Source organism: Rhea pennata, chromosome 11 (genome assembly GCF_028389875.1).
Source record: "Rhea pennata isolate bPtePen1 chromosome 11, bPtePen1.pri, whole genome shotgun sequence".
Taxonomy (NCBI): domain Eukaryota; kingdom Metazoa; phylum Chordata; class Aves; order Rheiformes; family Rheidae; genus Rhea; species Rhea pennata.
The window spans coordinates 23538025-23551984 of NC_084673.1; the positions used below are offsets into that span (position 1 = coordinate 23538025).

The 13960-nt window shown below is 45.6% G+C and overlaps 1 protein-coding gene across 4 annotated transcripts in view; it reads left to right on the forward strand.

Annotated features, from left to right (window-relative positions):
• The window catches only part of MID2 (midline 2), a 167750-nt gene that overhangs the window by 102744 nt on the left and 51046 nt on the right, over positions 1 to 13960 (forward strand). For 3 of the 4 annotated variants that reach the window (XM_062584485.1, XM_062584484.1, XM_062584482.1), the window contains exon 3: positions 4024 to 4119. The exons of the other annotated variant lie outside the window; for it this stretch is intronic. In XM_062584485.1, coding sequence (XP_062440469.1) covers positions 4024 to 4119 — 96 coding nt within the window. The remainder of the gene's footprint in view (positions 1 to 4023; positions 4120 to 13960) is intronic. 4 annotated transcript variants of the gene reach the window in all.

A 13960-nucleotide genomic window follows, 5' to 3' on the forward strand; every position in this document is an offset into this window, starting at 1 on the left:
ATGCTGCCAACTCAGGTTGGGAAAGGTTCAGCTCCTTTCCAGCAGTGCAGAGCTGACCTGTGTCTATGCACTTTGCTGCACTTCAGCCCTGCAGTACCCATGCGCTCAGGTTTCCTCTCTTGAGAGTTCCAGCCCCTTCTTCACATTTAGTCTCAAATGAAATGTGCTCAAAGGCACAATGTTGCTCCTTTTTTTTTCTCTCTTTCTCTCACTTCTATTCCCAGTTCTCCCCAGAGAAATCATATAGTCTGTATTTCAGGCCAGAAGGTGAATGTTTGGGGAAATTATGAGGGTGTTACAATGCAATTAAAAACAAACAAACTATAATTGCTATAATTTATATAAACATACGAATAACCACCTGGAATAATTAAAGTGTCTAGTATTTTTTTCCAGCAATTTGAAGAGAAGGAGCTAGTTGCATCTCTATTTTTATATGGTGCACAAGCGCTTTTATTAGTAGCCGCAGAGAGATATGCCTTTCTAAGGAAGCCCTGGAAAGACAAGGGTCAGCAAGAGAGGTGTTCAGGTGCTTTCTGTTTAAGACATCATTAATACCTGTAAAACATTGCTCACTGCTTTTGGCGTTGCTGGATTATCAACGTGCACTTAACGAATGGATAAGTGCTGGGCAGTAATCTTTGTGCATATTTACATGAGGGGGAGGAGTGAAGCTGTCCCCTGGAAAACTTGTGATCCTGCAAATGGGTGCTTCAAAAAACTTCGGTGCTTCAAAGAGCATGTCTCAGAGCTCGTGCCCGCACCTTCCCCCTTCTGCCCTCTATCAACAGCCCGAGAACATTAAAGCAGATCCACTGCGATATCAAAGCTGCGACTTCAGTGCAGCAAAGTTGGTGATGAGGAAGATAATTAGCAAGTTAAATGTTCAACGCTTCAGTCAAATTATGTTTAATAATACTGAACTATACGGAAACACGGTGGCAAGAACTGTTAGCAGCTGGCTTTTTCATTCTCAATGTAGCATTGTTGTGCAAAGCACTTTCAGTTTAATGAAAGCACTGGGAGTTTCATGCCATTTTTCAAGCCTATTTCTGTATTATGCTTTACCAGCCATTGGCTAGTAATTTGCAGGACTGCAAATGAGCTTTGAGTATTTTGGGAGGCAGTGGTTTTCAGGGATTGATGCTTTGCCTGTGCTTTATGACTATGACTTAAGTTCTTTAGGCTAGCTAGCCCCCAAATTATCTGTGCATGCAGAGAAAGGCCTTGTTTATTGGCCTCTTGGCATCTTGATGAAACCCTTGGGCTGCAGTTTCTAGCCAAGTGCGAATAAAACACCACAGAAACTCTCTTTCAGCCCTGAAGTTCAAAATATTAATGGAATATCCTTTCCACAATAATCATTGCAACAGGTAGTGAGCACTTTGTTATAAAAGATTTTCTGTTAGTGGAATCATGTATTTTAACGGAAATGTGGTGTCATTTGAATTATTGATATAAAAAAATACAAGTCCACTGTGTGTCTGCAGGTACTGAAGTCTTTTCTAATGCTCTCTTTTTTAGCTGTTCCAAGCTCTGTCAGATTGCATTCTCCCCCATAAATATTACATAAACCAGCGCACCGGCTCTGATGTGGCAGCAAACCAGCATTTAGCGTAACAGGCAGCACTGGAAAGTTGATTGCAGGCTGCTCTGCTTAATGCAAAGGGTCCCAGTCTCCACATGCAACCTGCTAGGCACTGCAATCTGTGAACTAGTCTTTTTTCTCTCCATTAGGTTCGATGCCTCTGTCATTCGCCTTAGGTCACTGGGTTAAAGTGATGATGTGTGGGCTTTCTTGAGCAACTTGAGGGGAAAACTGTGGGCCGCGCTGCTATTGCAGAAGGTGGTTCTGCAGCCAGCAAAGGTGCTTAGGTTGCTCTGCGTGCACTTGGTTGTCTTTCTTTCTTTTTTTTTTTTTTAATCTCTCTCCTCATGCTATGTGCAGTGCCTCATGCAAGGGGGTCTGGGTGGACAGGCAAAGAGCTTGCAGTGCTGTGACACAGAGAAGAGCTGCTGGCACCCAGATGGGGGTGCAGTGCCTCTCTTGACACTGTCCTCCATTTACTCAGTTTGGGTTTTTGGGCACGGGGCACTGCACTCTATTTTCTAGCCCTCTTGGCAACGTGTTGCGTGCTGACAAGGCAGGGCAGAGTGCCAGGAGGCTTCGGGAGAGCTTGAGGCGAGTATGGCACTACTGAAACCCCTTGCCCTGCTCTCTGGCTAAATGCAGGGCTGGTTCCTTGTTCTGCATCCCTAAGGAGAATCTGCCTTGACTCCAGCCCTGCTGGCTGGCCGCATTTTATGCAAGAGGCTTGTGCCTCTTTCGTGCACGCGTTTTGGCACTGAGAAATGAACAGCAGCTTTCCGGTTCCCCAAGCTCCCTTCGTTGCGAAGGGCTTCTGTGCAACACTGTTTGCCAGGCTAGGTCAAGGATAGTCCCGTGAGCGTCCTTGCACATGCACTAAAAGCATTTTCTCTGTTTGTGTTTCTGTGAGCTAGAGCTGGCAGCCTGCAGAAGCTAGAGGCTACAATGATAAGGAAATGCATCAGCATAAGCGCCAAAACAAACTGCAGTCCCTGGGGATTCCCAAACTGCTTTGCTTGAAATCCTACTGTGTTAATACACTGCACTTAACAAGAGCAAAATGCAGTGTGACTGGGGAGCTGGGAACGGAAATGAAGGCAGCTTATATTTATGTGGCAGAGACCACAACCTTCTCCCAGGAGCCTTTTATTTCAGTTACAAACAGAGGATGAGGAGGGGAGAGAAGGGATAGAAAATAGAAGCTATTCATTCATATCGTACAGACTTCCTGGCTGGGAATTGAAGCAGAACAGCTTTTTATGCTGGAATAAAAAGGTGGGATGTGTTGGGAGGGAATGGCCAAACACTGCTGAGTTTAGGCATAGCACCGGCTTTTGTGCCCACTGCTTGGAGGAGATTCTTGGTTCCTTCGTTCCATACACAAGGAGAGCGGTGCTGGCCCCGGATCCCTCAATGCTGTGCACTCTGTCTGTAGCAGTCACACATCTCTCCGTGTTTTTGCATGTGTTGCTTCAGCAGAGATGACTTGCAAGGAGGGAGAAATTCCCTTTTTGATGACTTAGGGGTCTTGTTTAGCTATTTTACAATGTGCAAGACAACCTGATGACTACAGTATGCTTGATTTCTTCTTTCTGTTAGGAACATGAGAGATCTTGTCAGAGGGTTCAGCAGAAGTGAGTAGGTCTGATATGACCATGTGTGAGATTGGAAGGCAGGAGACGTGGGGCTGCAGTTCTCACAGGTGCTTGTATGGTCTGGCTGTTCCAGGCTTCCTGCACAAGACATCTGGGAAGGTTAGGTAGGGCTGCTAGCCTCAAGTGTCTGAAAAGTATCCGTCAGTCCAGGAGAAATTCTGGGTTTGTAGGAGGAAAGGAGGGAAACATGAATTTGAGATTTAATGCTGTATTTTAGACCTCAGGATTTTGAGAGTGAGCATTTTCACAGAAGCGCTTGGTAGCTTGAGAAAATTAAACATTGTTGATGTTTTTCTTGGTGCCCATAACATTTTCCAGGAAAATCAGGAGAGACTCACCTTTTCTGCAGCAACAAAACCATCAGTTTCTCCAGGTGTCTCTAGAATGAGGCAGCAAAGGCCTGGCAGATGGAAGGACAGATATCCGCTCTTTTCTCCCCAGTGGCTCCCCCATTCTCTTACATTTCACTGCCCATGTTAGGTTGATGCTGGGCAGAGTAATGGGACAACACGAGTTTTAGGGAGGTGCACACTCTGGTGCTTTGTTCTTCTAGCCAAAGCTCTACCTCTCCAGGCTGGCACCTGCCAGCATGAGAAGAAGCTGCCAGGAACCCCAAAGTTATTAACATTTTTGCTCCCTGAGGCAATGTGTTTGATGACAAATGGTCTCATTTGTTAATGACCAACTGGTTACAGTCCTCTGACTTTGCTGATCTTGCACCTTCTGTCTTTAATATCTTTTTTTTTTTCTTTCTCTCCTCTCCCATTTCTGTACTCACAGCAAACCCTGGAGACGAATCTCACCAACCTGGTTAAACGTAACAGTGAATTGGAAAATCAGATGGCCAAGCTGATACAGATCTGCCAGCAAGTGGAGGTTGGTGAGAGCAATGCTTTCTGGGGAAAGGAGGAGTGGGTGTGACAGAGAGGGTGTTGGTGTCCAGGGTTGTTCAGTCTCTTATAGCTAATGCTCACAGTCAGGAAAATGTTGTGAGATAGGATGTCAGAAGATGGCCAAAGGATCATAATGAGAGTAACAGTAAATGTGCCACATCGTTGTGGAGAGATGTACGGGAGAGTTCCCGTGTCCTTTCTCTAGGGGCTGCCCTAGAAGCAGTGAGAAGAGAGGGGGAATTGCTGACACCAACATGGAAAATGATGGAAAATGATACACCAGTCCCCTGCAGCGAGTGGCAGCCTGAGTCATGGCACCTAGAGCCCACCTCTCCGACGTAGGGAGATGGCTAGTGTGCAGAGTGGGATGTGAGCTCCTGAGGTCTGCAGCAATGGTGTGAGAGAGGTACTGAAGGGTGCTGTGGGCGTGGGGTGGACAGCGTACTGCAAACCAGTGGTGTTGCGGTGAGGTTTGCTGTGCTTTCCACCAGCTGTCCCATCTGCAGTTTCCACTTACAACTTGCCAGACTTGAGCCTATTGGGAAGGCTGTTCACCTCGTACTGGGGGGTTGTTGAAGCTGAATTGGTTTAAAGAGTTTAGTCCTAAATGACTGAGGCCTCAGCACTGGTCCCTGGAGATCTGTAGGAGCTGAAGGAGAAAGGAGGAAGTGGTGCGATTGGGAGCCACTACGAAGGGATATATTGGTTGTTGAGGTGGCTCAGGAAAGGTGTGAAAGGACAAGCAAGAATTGGCCTTGCTCGGAGCTGTCGCATTCCCTCTAGCAAGTGGGTCTGCCAAGGCTGTGAAGGCTCCAGACCTGCTAACTGCTCCACACCCACTCTCCAGCACAGGTTTAGGAGTGTGCTTTCTGTGAAAGCCTGAGCGGCACTGTGCATAGAAACACAGCCTACCTGCTCTGCAAGGTAGAGTACTGTTAGAGAAGGTAGAAATTAAGTTTTCCTTTTTGTAGCTTCCTTACGGGATCAGGAGCGGTTTTCCTGTAAGGTCCTCTTTGTTTGGTGCTCAGGTGGAAGCCATCAGGGAGGTGGATTAGGCTTAAGTAATTAAGAAAACTAATTTGCAGCTGGAAGGAATTAGGGAGAGTTTCCCTTTGGACATGTAGTATGCTATAGCCTGCACTGTGCCTTGAAAAATTGGTCTGGGCATCTCCAGCTGGGCTCCCAGAAACAACAAATACTTCTGACTATGATCTTTCTTTGCCTTAGATTCGCTATGAAAATCTGGGGTAATTACACTTCCTCCTTCTTGTCTGGGGGTGCTGAAGTAAATTAGTTAATATTTGTAGAGCACTTAGATATCAAAGTGACAAGTGCTCCAGGAAAGCCCAGAAGGAAGTGACTAATTTTGCCTGCAGAGCAGAATTTGAACAGTATGCAGCAGAGAAGACCTGGGACCACCCTCCAAACAGTGAAGACCTAAGATATCAAGGAGCTGTTTGTAAAGCAGGACACATCTGTCCTCCTGACTGACTGAAGTGGGGAGTCTCACATGCATGTGGTCATGTAATTAAAGTTTGTGTCAAAAATGCATCTGCCCAAATATATGTGGGAACTTTAATAGTGGTAATTCTCAGTTTCAGGGAGCTTGGACTTCGTTAATTGTCTTTTAATCATGTCCTTTTCTGAAAGCAAGGAGCATCCACATTGAAAAGGAGGAGAAGGTTGATGTGTGCAACCAGATGGAAAGAATGAGGGGAACTGATAGCTACAGGAGCTAGAAAGGAAGCAATATAAAACCTGCAGCCATTTATTGGGTGGGATGTGATCTGGAAGTGGTTGAGGGTTTATGGGGGATATGTTTCAGATGTAGCTGGTCCCCATCTTAGAAATGAAGCCAAATGAGTAGTGACAGTCTAGAATTCAGAAAGGGTTTCAGAAAGAGTTACAGCAGAAGCAGCAATGCTGGGACTGTCTGGGGTGGGATGAGACAACCTTTTCCTTGAGAAGGCTGGGCTGGGACATGTGCTTTCCAATGCACCTGATTCCTGAGATTTGAGGGATTTTTCCACCACTGAATCTCCAAGAGCTCCTCCATCCACCCACCTGAGAGCTGGAGTCATGCCATGTTTGTGGGCAAATACTTGATACTGGAGAACAACAGGCCTAGATCTTCTGCAGGACTCTGGGGAGGCTGATGAACCAGGGCTGGTAATTAGGGCATATCTTCCCAAGGCAGTGAAGGAGGATGTTTTCACTGGAAGTGATACAGGCATGACTTAGGTGAGTTGGGGAGTGTCCAGTCCTTCAGGGAAAGAGGTCCTTTATATTACAAGGCACCTCAAAAAAAGATGAAGAGACTGAACCTGTTAGTGAAATCAAGACTCACTTGAGTCTCTCCTTCCTCCTAAGAAGTTGGCATATCTGTAATTTTCCTATTGACGTTAGCACAAGCATGTTCCTCAAACCTTTGCTGTAAAAGGTATTGCCTCCAGCTACTGTCTTCTCATTTTGCTGTGTAATTTGCTGGTAGCCATGTCACAAACCCTGGGGAGAGCCTCTCTAATTCTGCTGTTCTGTGAGCCTTTCAAATGCTCTGTGAAGTGAACCTTGAAACGGCAAGTCACAGACAAGGACTGGACGAAATCACCCCATGTCGGTGCCCATCTCAAGGCATGTTGCCATGTTCATGACAGATATCTGTCCCACGCAATCCTGAATGTTTGACACATGTGCTGCACTCTTCCCACAGCGTCTGGCACTTCACACTCCTTTGTGCCAAGGGTTTTTTACCCGAGTCCAACCTGTATCTTTCTTGCTGTAGTTTAAACCAGTAGCTCTCTGTCCTGTTCTGTCCTGTCCTGTCCTCCATGGACACAGGGGAATGGTTATTTCACTCATTCTTCCAGCAGCCTGTGATGTGCTTGCAGATAGCCCATTCCCTCTTCTCTTATTTACACTGGATAGTGCAATTTTTTTTTCAGATTTGTGCATGATACTGTTTTTAATTCCTCTGTCATCTAGACTATCACCTTTTTGTCCACCTATTCCTTAAAATGCAGTGCTCTGAAATAGTGCAGTTCTCCAGGCAATGCAATGCTCTGCTGTTCTTCCAATGCTCTAAAGAAAAAGGAAATGGATATTTTGTCTGTCTCCAGGATGTAATCCTATATCTGTATCACAGAGCAGTGGCTGCCATTTTCATACCTGCCACCTCACAGTTACCTTTTGAGCCATCCCACCTTAGACACTTTTCTGCAGGCTGCTAGTTGATGTTCTTTAGCTGGAGTTTGGATGAGAGATTATTCTTCAGCAAGAATTGCTTATCAAACCTCATCCTGAATTTTAAAGATGTTTTTCTGATCTTTAGTCCATTCTCAGTTCAAGTCTCAGTCTCATCCTTGCAGGCCTTCCTAGCTTGGTGACTGCATGGACTAAAGAAGCAAACTGTATCCCATTTTCCAAGCCACTGATGGAAGTACTGGATAGGACCAACCCCAGAGCAGGCAGCTGTAGAAATCCAGTTGATCCAACTTTGTGTGCTGCTGAGGAGCTGTGATACAAGGCGGGATGTGGTGTGTTGACCTGGCTTTGCCATCCTCTGGGAGATATATCGGAAGATATCCATAGCGTACCTGGCAGGCAGCACCATCTGGCCATCCGCATACCATGCAGTATCCACTCTGCGTCTGGCCACTGCAGGTAACCCAGCCCACCACTGGATGCAAGAGTTCAGCACCTTATCACTGAGTCCAGGATAACTAGGACCAACTTGACTGTTCCTCTTATTTACCATCTCTCCAAGGCAATTTCTTGGCAGTTAGGCAAAGCACATCATCAGCCCTCCTTCCTCTCCCTCTTCCCTGCTTTTCTAGCACACAGGGATGCAGACTACCCAGGAGGTGACTTCCTGAGAGGCACCATCCTGCAGAAGGTGCTCCGAAAAATGCAGGCTACTCTCTGCCTTGCTGCCCCTGCCCAGGGATGGAGCCAGCCTTCCACAGTCAAGTGTGGAAAGGGCACTTGTACCTCTGCGAGACCTGCTGTCCCTTTGGAAACAGTCACACAGGTGAGGACCAAGACCCCAGCAATTCCCAAGCTCTGAAGGATGGTAGGCAGTGTGAGGGGATCAACCCTCTCGGTTCAGACTGGGAAATCACTGCCAACATTGTCTCCATCCTTGCCCATATAACAGCTTTGCCTTGCTGAGAAAAACTGGTTCCAGGCCTTTCTCCTGTGCTGGAATGGCTAGCATCCTTCCCTGCTCTTTCCTTCCTCCTCCAATATATACAGTTTGCCTCCCTGCATCCTTCCTGCTGTCAGAGGGACTGAGATTGCAATCTCTCCTGCCTCAGCATCTGCTTTCTATAGCAGAGTAGAGGCACTCTGACTTAAGCCAGCAGCAAGTGGGAAAAGCTTTGTATTGGGAATTACAGGACAGCATCAGAGGAAGAGAGAGGATCACCTTTAATCCTGCTGAAGAAAGGGACTCAGATGACCTTGCTGCTTTGGCCACTGGATCTATAAAACTCTTTTGTGTTCCTGATGATGTGCAATCAGGCATCTTCCGTTTGCATTTCCAAGGGAGATGTTTGTGTGAGCTGTTTGCTGGGGGAGCCTGTGCCAGCAGATTGATGCTGCCTCTTGGCCATGGCTCCAGAGGCAGGAGTTCATAAGGATAAGCTCTCATAAAAGATGTTTGAGAGGAAGACGGCAGTTAATACTTTACTATTGTTTCAAAGCATATGACAATTAATAGCAGATTACTCTGCAGCTTTGTTTGCTGAGGTGATACATGGAGAGAAGTTATTGTATTAGTTTCTAATTAATGGGCTACTGATACTCAGTTCCTGGATTAAGCAGCTGTTCCTTGAACCAGCACCTTTCCAGAAAATACAGATACCGGTCTACTCCAGATTTGCTGACATGGATTCAAGAGTTTTTTGCCAGTATTTGAACAATAGCTTGAAAATTATCTCCTTAGCAGCAGTATTTTCTTTGAGGGCTGAGCCCTCAGTAATTCCAGAGGGTACTTGCAGTGGGAAACATGCTCAGTCCTGGCTTCCTGCACCTTTCTGCACAAGGTTCCCCAGAGCTGCTTCATGTGCAAAGTAGTCGGCAGTGATGCAGCACACAACTGACTTGAGTTAGTCTTCTGGGGTGAAGCACATGGAGAAACTTCTGAACTGTGGAGCTGCCTCTTGATCTTCAGTATCTGCATCTTAAAAAGAGATTGGTGCTCTTGGGTCAAGAATATTTTCTGATCTCCAGCTTTCCCACAGGCAGCATCAGCATTTTGTTTTTCAGTCACTACATAAAGTCCTTTTTTGGGACCCCATGCTGTTGATCTGGAGAGAAGAAAAGAGAGCAACCCACACAGCTTGGTTATGAGCGCTCCATTTCACCAAAAACCCTCTCCAAAAGTGCAGACAGTGCCGTGAATGCCGTGAGTGCTGTATGTTCCCAGCTCAAAGCACTCACTGCTTTGAGTCACCAGAACAGCGCTCTGCACTGTCAATGGATGGATTTTTGGCTCTTAAAAGCCTCAAGAATTCTTGTATGTGCATACCAATGCAGAAGGAGACTCTCTGGGAAATATTAAGGAACTATTCCCTGCACCACATGTCATAATTTGCAGCTGAGGTGGTAACCATACTTCTAAACCTCTGGGCTATTTTCTGGTTGCCTCATGGTCTGTGTCAGAGAAGGGCTGTGACAGCAATCCAGGGACTGCTTCTCCAGCAGCTGGCAGAGATTGTATGCAAGTGGAAAAGTTTTTACTCAGAGGTGTCTTTCCTGGCCTGCCTTTTCCTCTAGGACCTGACAGGTGTGAAGTGAATATGGTGGAATAGACAGCAAATAAAATGTTTTGCAGGCAGTGTTGGGAGAAGGAATCAGAACTTCCTTTGCAGAGCTCTGGTGACGGTCACTAACATTCGAAGATTTTATAGGTCACACTGTGACTCAAAGAGCCTGCTGGGGATGGAGCAGGGACGTACCTGGATATGTCAGTGCCTTCACTCTGTGAAAGGTGGTCATCTAGGGGATTTATATTTAGAGCTGATGATAAGCTTTGCATGTTCAGCGTTTTCAGCCATGGAATGGATAAGTGACAGGGCTTTAGACTTGTGCTCCATCCCCAGGTGAGCTCTGTGCCAGAGCAAACTGCTGCTCACCCGCTTTAGGTTGTCTTTAAGGTCATTTGAGAGACTTGCATCCAATTCAAAGGCTGAGCCTTTTCCCTGTGTAGCAGCCAGTAAGTGCCACACAAGTCCTGGTCCTGTGGGAATTTTGGTGTTAGGCAGAATGTCTTAAGCTGCTTCAGGAAACAGCAGGACCTAAATCCAGCCCTTGGAGAGAAGGGGCTAGACTCTGTGATGGAATGTTTTATTGGAGAAGAAGGCAGAATTCAGAGCTGCTGAGGAGTCAAGGCCTTATATTTTATTTTTCAGCAGTGCAAAAGCTGTCGGAATATATCACCATCAGACAGGCCAGCAGAGTATGAGGGCTCTTCTCCTCCCGTGGGTTGCAGAGCTCTGATATAGCACTGCTTTTCATATTTGAATTACAATACATATGTCCTTTGATGTTTCTAACCATGTCAGTGTACTCTTTTCCCTGTTGGGGGTCCACGTGGAAGCAGAATTCATTCTCCAGACCTTCTGAGGAAGCCTAGGTAAAACGCTTTGAGTGATGAGTGATGAAATGTGCTTCCAAACGTCCTCATTTTCTGAATCCTTCCCCAGGACTTCAGTGAACTTATCAGTGATGAGTTAAAAATGATTTGGTCTTTCTTTAGATTCCGGAAGTTTCAGACATCTAGGCTGTAGTTTTTTACATTATTTAGAAGTTTTCAGCTTTATCAGTCATTCTGCCTGAAATAAAGAGTTGCAGTACATCTTTCAGCCTTAACTAAATATGCAGTCCTGGCTTTCAGAGGCAGCTTTTGTGAGAGCACATTAAAGTGTGAAGTAGAAAATATTTCTGCCTTTCTATGCTTCCCCATAACTTCAAATGCTGGGGATTTGACTTTAAGCTATTTGTGGACATTGCTTATAGACTGACACATGCAATCCCAACATACTTTATCTGGTCCCATGTTTAACTTAAGTCCATTCAAGAAATTGTGCTACAGGCATCATGAGGTTCAGAAGGAAGCACTCAAAAGTGAGGCAATTACAAAGTCAAGGTGATACAGTTAGCCTTATTTTTGCTCTTGTTATGTAATGCTGGAAGCCTGTACTGTTTCCGTATACAGAAGGCAAACAGCCTCCATTTATCTGTGAGGCTGTAGACCCAGTGCAGATGACATACGGCTCCAGAGTAGAGCACTGATTTTCTTGCCACATAATCAGAAATATTTCAACAGTTTCTGTGGCTGCAGTACTGTGAGTGTGAGATGGGACTGCCCATCCTTGGCCCACTGCTCGATGTCGGAGCTGAGTTCCTGTGGTCTGCATACAGAAAAAGTTTGCCTCTGTGTGAAGGCAGAGATGGATTTTCCCAGTCCCTCCAACAGCTGTAGTGACTCATACCCCCTTGGCTGTACAGGATGTCTAGGACTGGGTGCTGAAAGACCTGTCAGGCACAGGGAGTGCATCTAGGTTTATTTAGACAGGTCCCATTCTGTATTGTTCAAAAAGAGCAGCTGAGGCTCTCGTGCACTGCACAGATAGAGACATCAATGCAAAGTTCCAGCAGTGTTTGATGGAGAGATGCCACAAGGCTCATACAGCAAGAGCTCAGTCATGCTTGCTGCATCACCACTAGGCAGCAGAGGCACATAGCAGCTACAGAAACGGAGTTGCTCTTGCAATGTAGCCAGTTGCCTGGACAATCTTGCCCTCCACACGCCCATGGTGAACAAACCCCTCAAAATGTTCTGCGTATGATTGTCTGTAGCTTGGGGACCTATTTCATGAAACCATTTTATTTTTTCATTCCGTAAAGAGGTTCAGTAGTGCAAGTGGTTTCCAGGTTAGGTGTCACTATTCTTTTCTCTGTATAGTAGGAGAAATTTTTATGGTAGGAGTTTTCTTCGTATGCTTTTCTTTCTTATGTCTGAAAGCTCTTTCATTTTTCCAGATTTCCTGCCCTAGCAGCACTGGGTCACCTCTCTTAGAGTTCTTCACTCCTAAGAGCAGCATGTAATTGGGAATATCCCAATACAAAGTGTTTTGGTTAATATATAACAGTGTCTGTGTGAGGACATTTGACAGCAGAACTGTATTGGTCTGAAGTAACACCTCCATACTCTGCTGGCAGACTTCAGGAGTGGGACCATGACATAGAAAGCACTTCATTTTGGACAGAAATCAGCCTATGAAAAGCTCAGGTTGCCAGTGGTTATGCGAGCCAGGCTGTAGGGATTGATGCAGCTCCAGCTCCCACAGTCGCGTCTTCTTCCTTGTTCGGTGTCCCAGAACATAAACACTGGCAGAGCTGTAGATTCCTTGTCCTGGGTAAGGTTTCTGATTTAGCTCAGAGCCCAGGATTTTTGCATGACAAGATAAATTGAAGGGGTAGTATGGTGCTTACTAAAGGACCCCCATCCTCTTCTACTATCATTTATGGAGTCCTAGTGCCCTACACTCCTTTCTGCTAGCAATAGCAATTGCCAAGGATGCTAATGCTGTTGCAAATGGCCCTGATTTTGTCGCTTCTGGGAAATTAGCATGATCATGATTTCTGGCTGCACACTCTTGCCTCGAGGAGTGAGTGTGCTGCTGGCATCCTTTGTGAGAGCACTACCTTGCAAACAAGCATGTCGCCTTTGCTGCCAGTAACACAGATTGCTGCTGGCTCTAAATCCTAGTTTTGATCCCCCTCTACCTTACAGCAGATTTTTGAGATTATCCACTGTTTTTTCTCAGTGGAGTTATCTTTGCAGACCTTCATCAGCTGTGTCCCACTTCAGCATTACATAATCTGCTGACCAGGTTTAAAAAAAGATCTTTATGTTTAACCCTAGCTTGGCCTCAGACATCTTTCAGGTCCATTTGAAATTGCAAAATCAAGAAAACCTGTTTAATTTGTGTTATCTAGTATACTGTTTAATTTAAGTGATAGCACTCAATTTCCCTTCAATAAAGTATATCCCTCCGTTCAAATCTATCCACACAAGGATACTGATCTTTCCTAGAGACAGAGGAGACAAAATCTATTAACTGTGTTTTCACTACACTCTTCAGATGTCTTCCTTTCATTTTTTTTTCTTAACTGTGCATATTTGAAGCCCAGAAAGGGGGTCCAACAGAGATTAATTGAACTGAATTAAGCAGGACACCTGGTTTCTTTACAAAAACAAGCTGCTTCTCACTTCTGTCTACTGAGGCCAATAGTGTGTTCACCTCTGCTTTGTCAAGAGGGTATGGTCAGTCCAAGGAATTCATGTGTCCCTCGCTTGCTGACCAAAACTCCACTAACTGAATGTTTATTATCCTATTTCTTTGAATGTCATACACTCCACCTTGCTGCCAGCAACAAAATCTCTAGTTTACTTTGAAGAGATGAAATTCAGGAGGCTTCTCTGGTATCTCAGGTCCTGACCTTCTGGGATGGACTCCTATGGTCTTTTCCTTCCCTTCATTTACTGCTCTGCTGTCTAATGCCACTAATATATTGCCAGACACTTGCCAATTCCATAGGATTTCTTGGTTCCCTGTACAACAGCAGGTATGTTCCTGTTGTTTCCTCTGTGCAGCTGTCCTTCTTCTCCTTTGCAAGGATGTGTAAAGCCTAGATGGAGGTGGCCAGGTTATACGAAGTTCCTAGTTCTGAGCAGAAGCAGTTGTTGTCATGGTAGGGTCACTGTGCAGCACGATCTACACCCAAAACCAGGGCACAGTGAAAAGCCTTTTCACCAG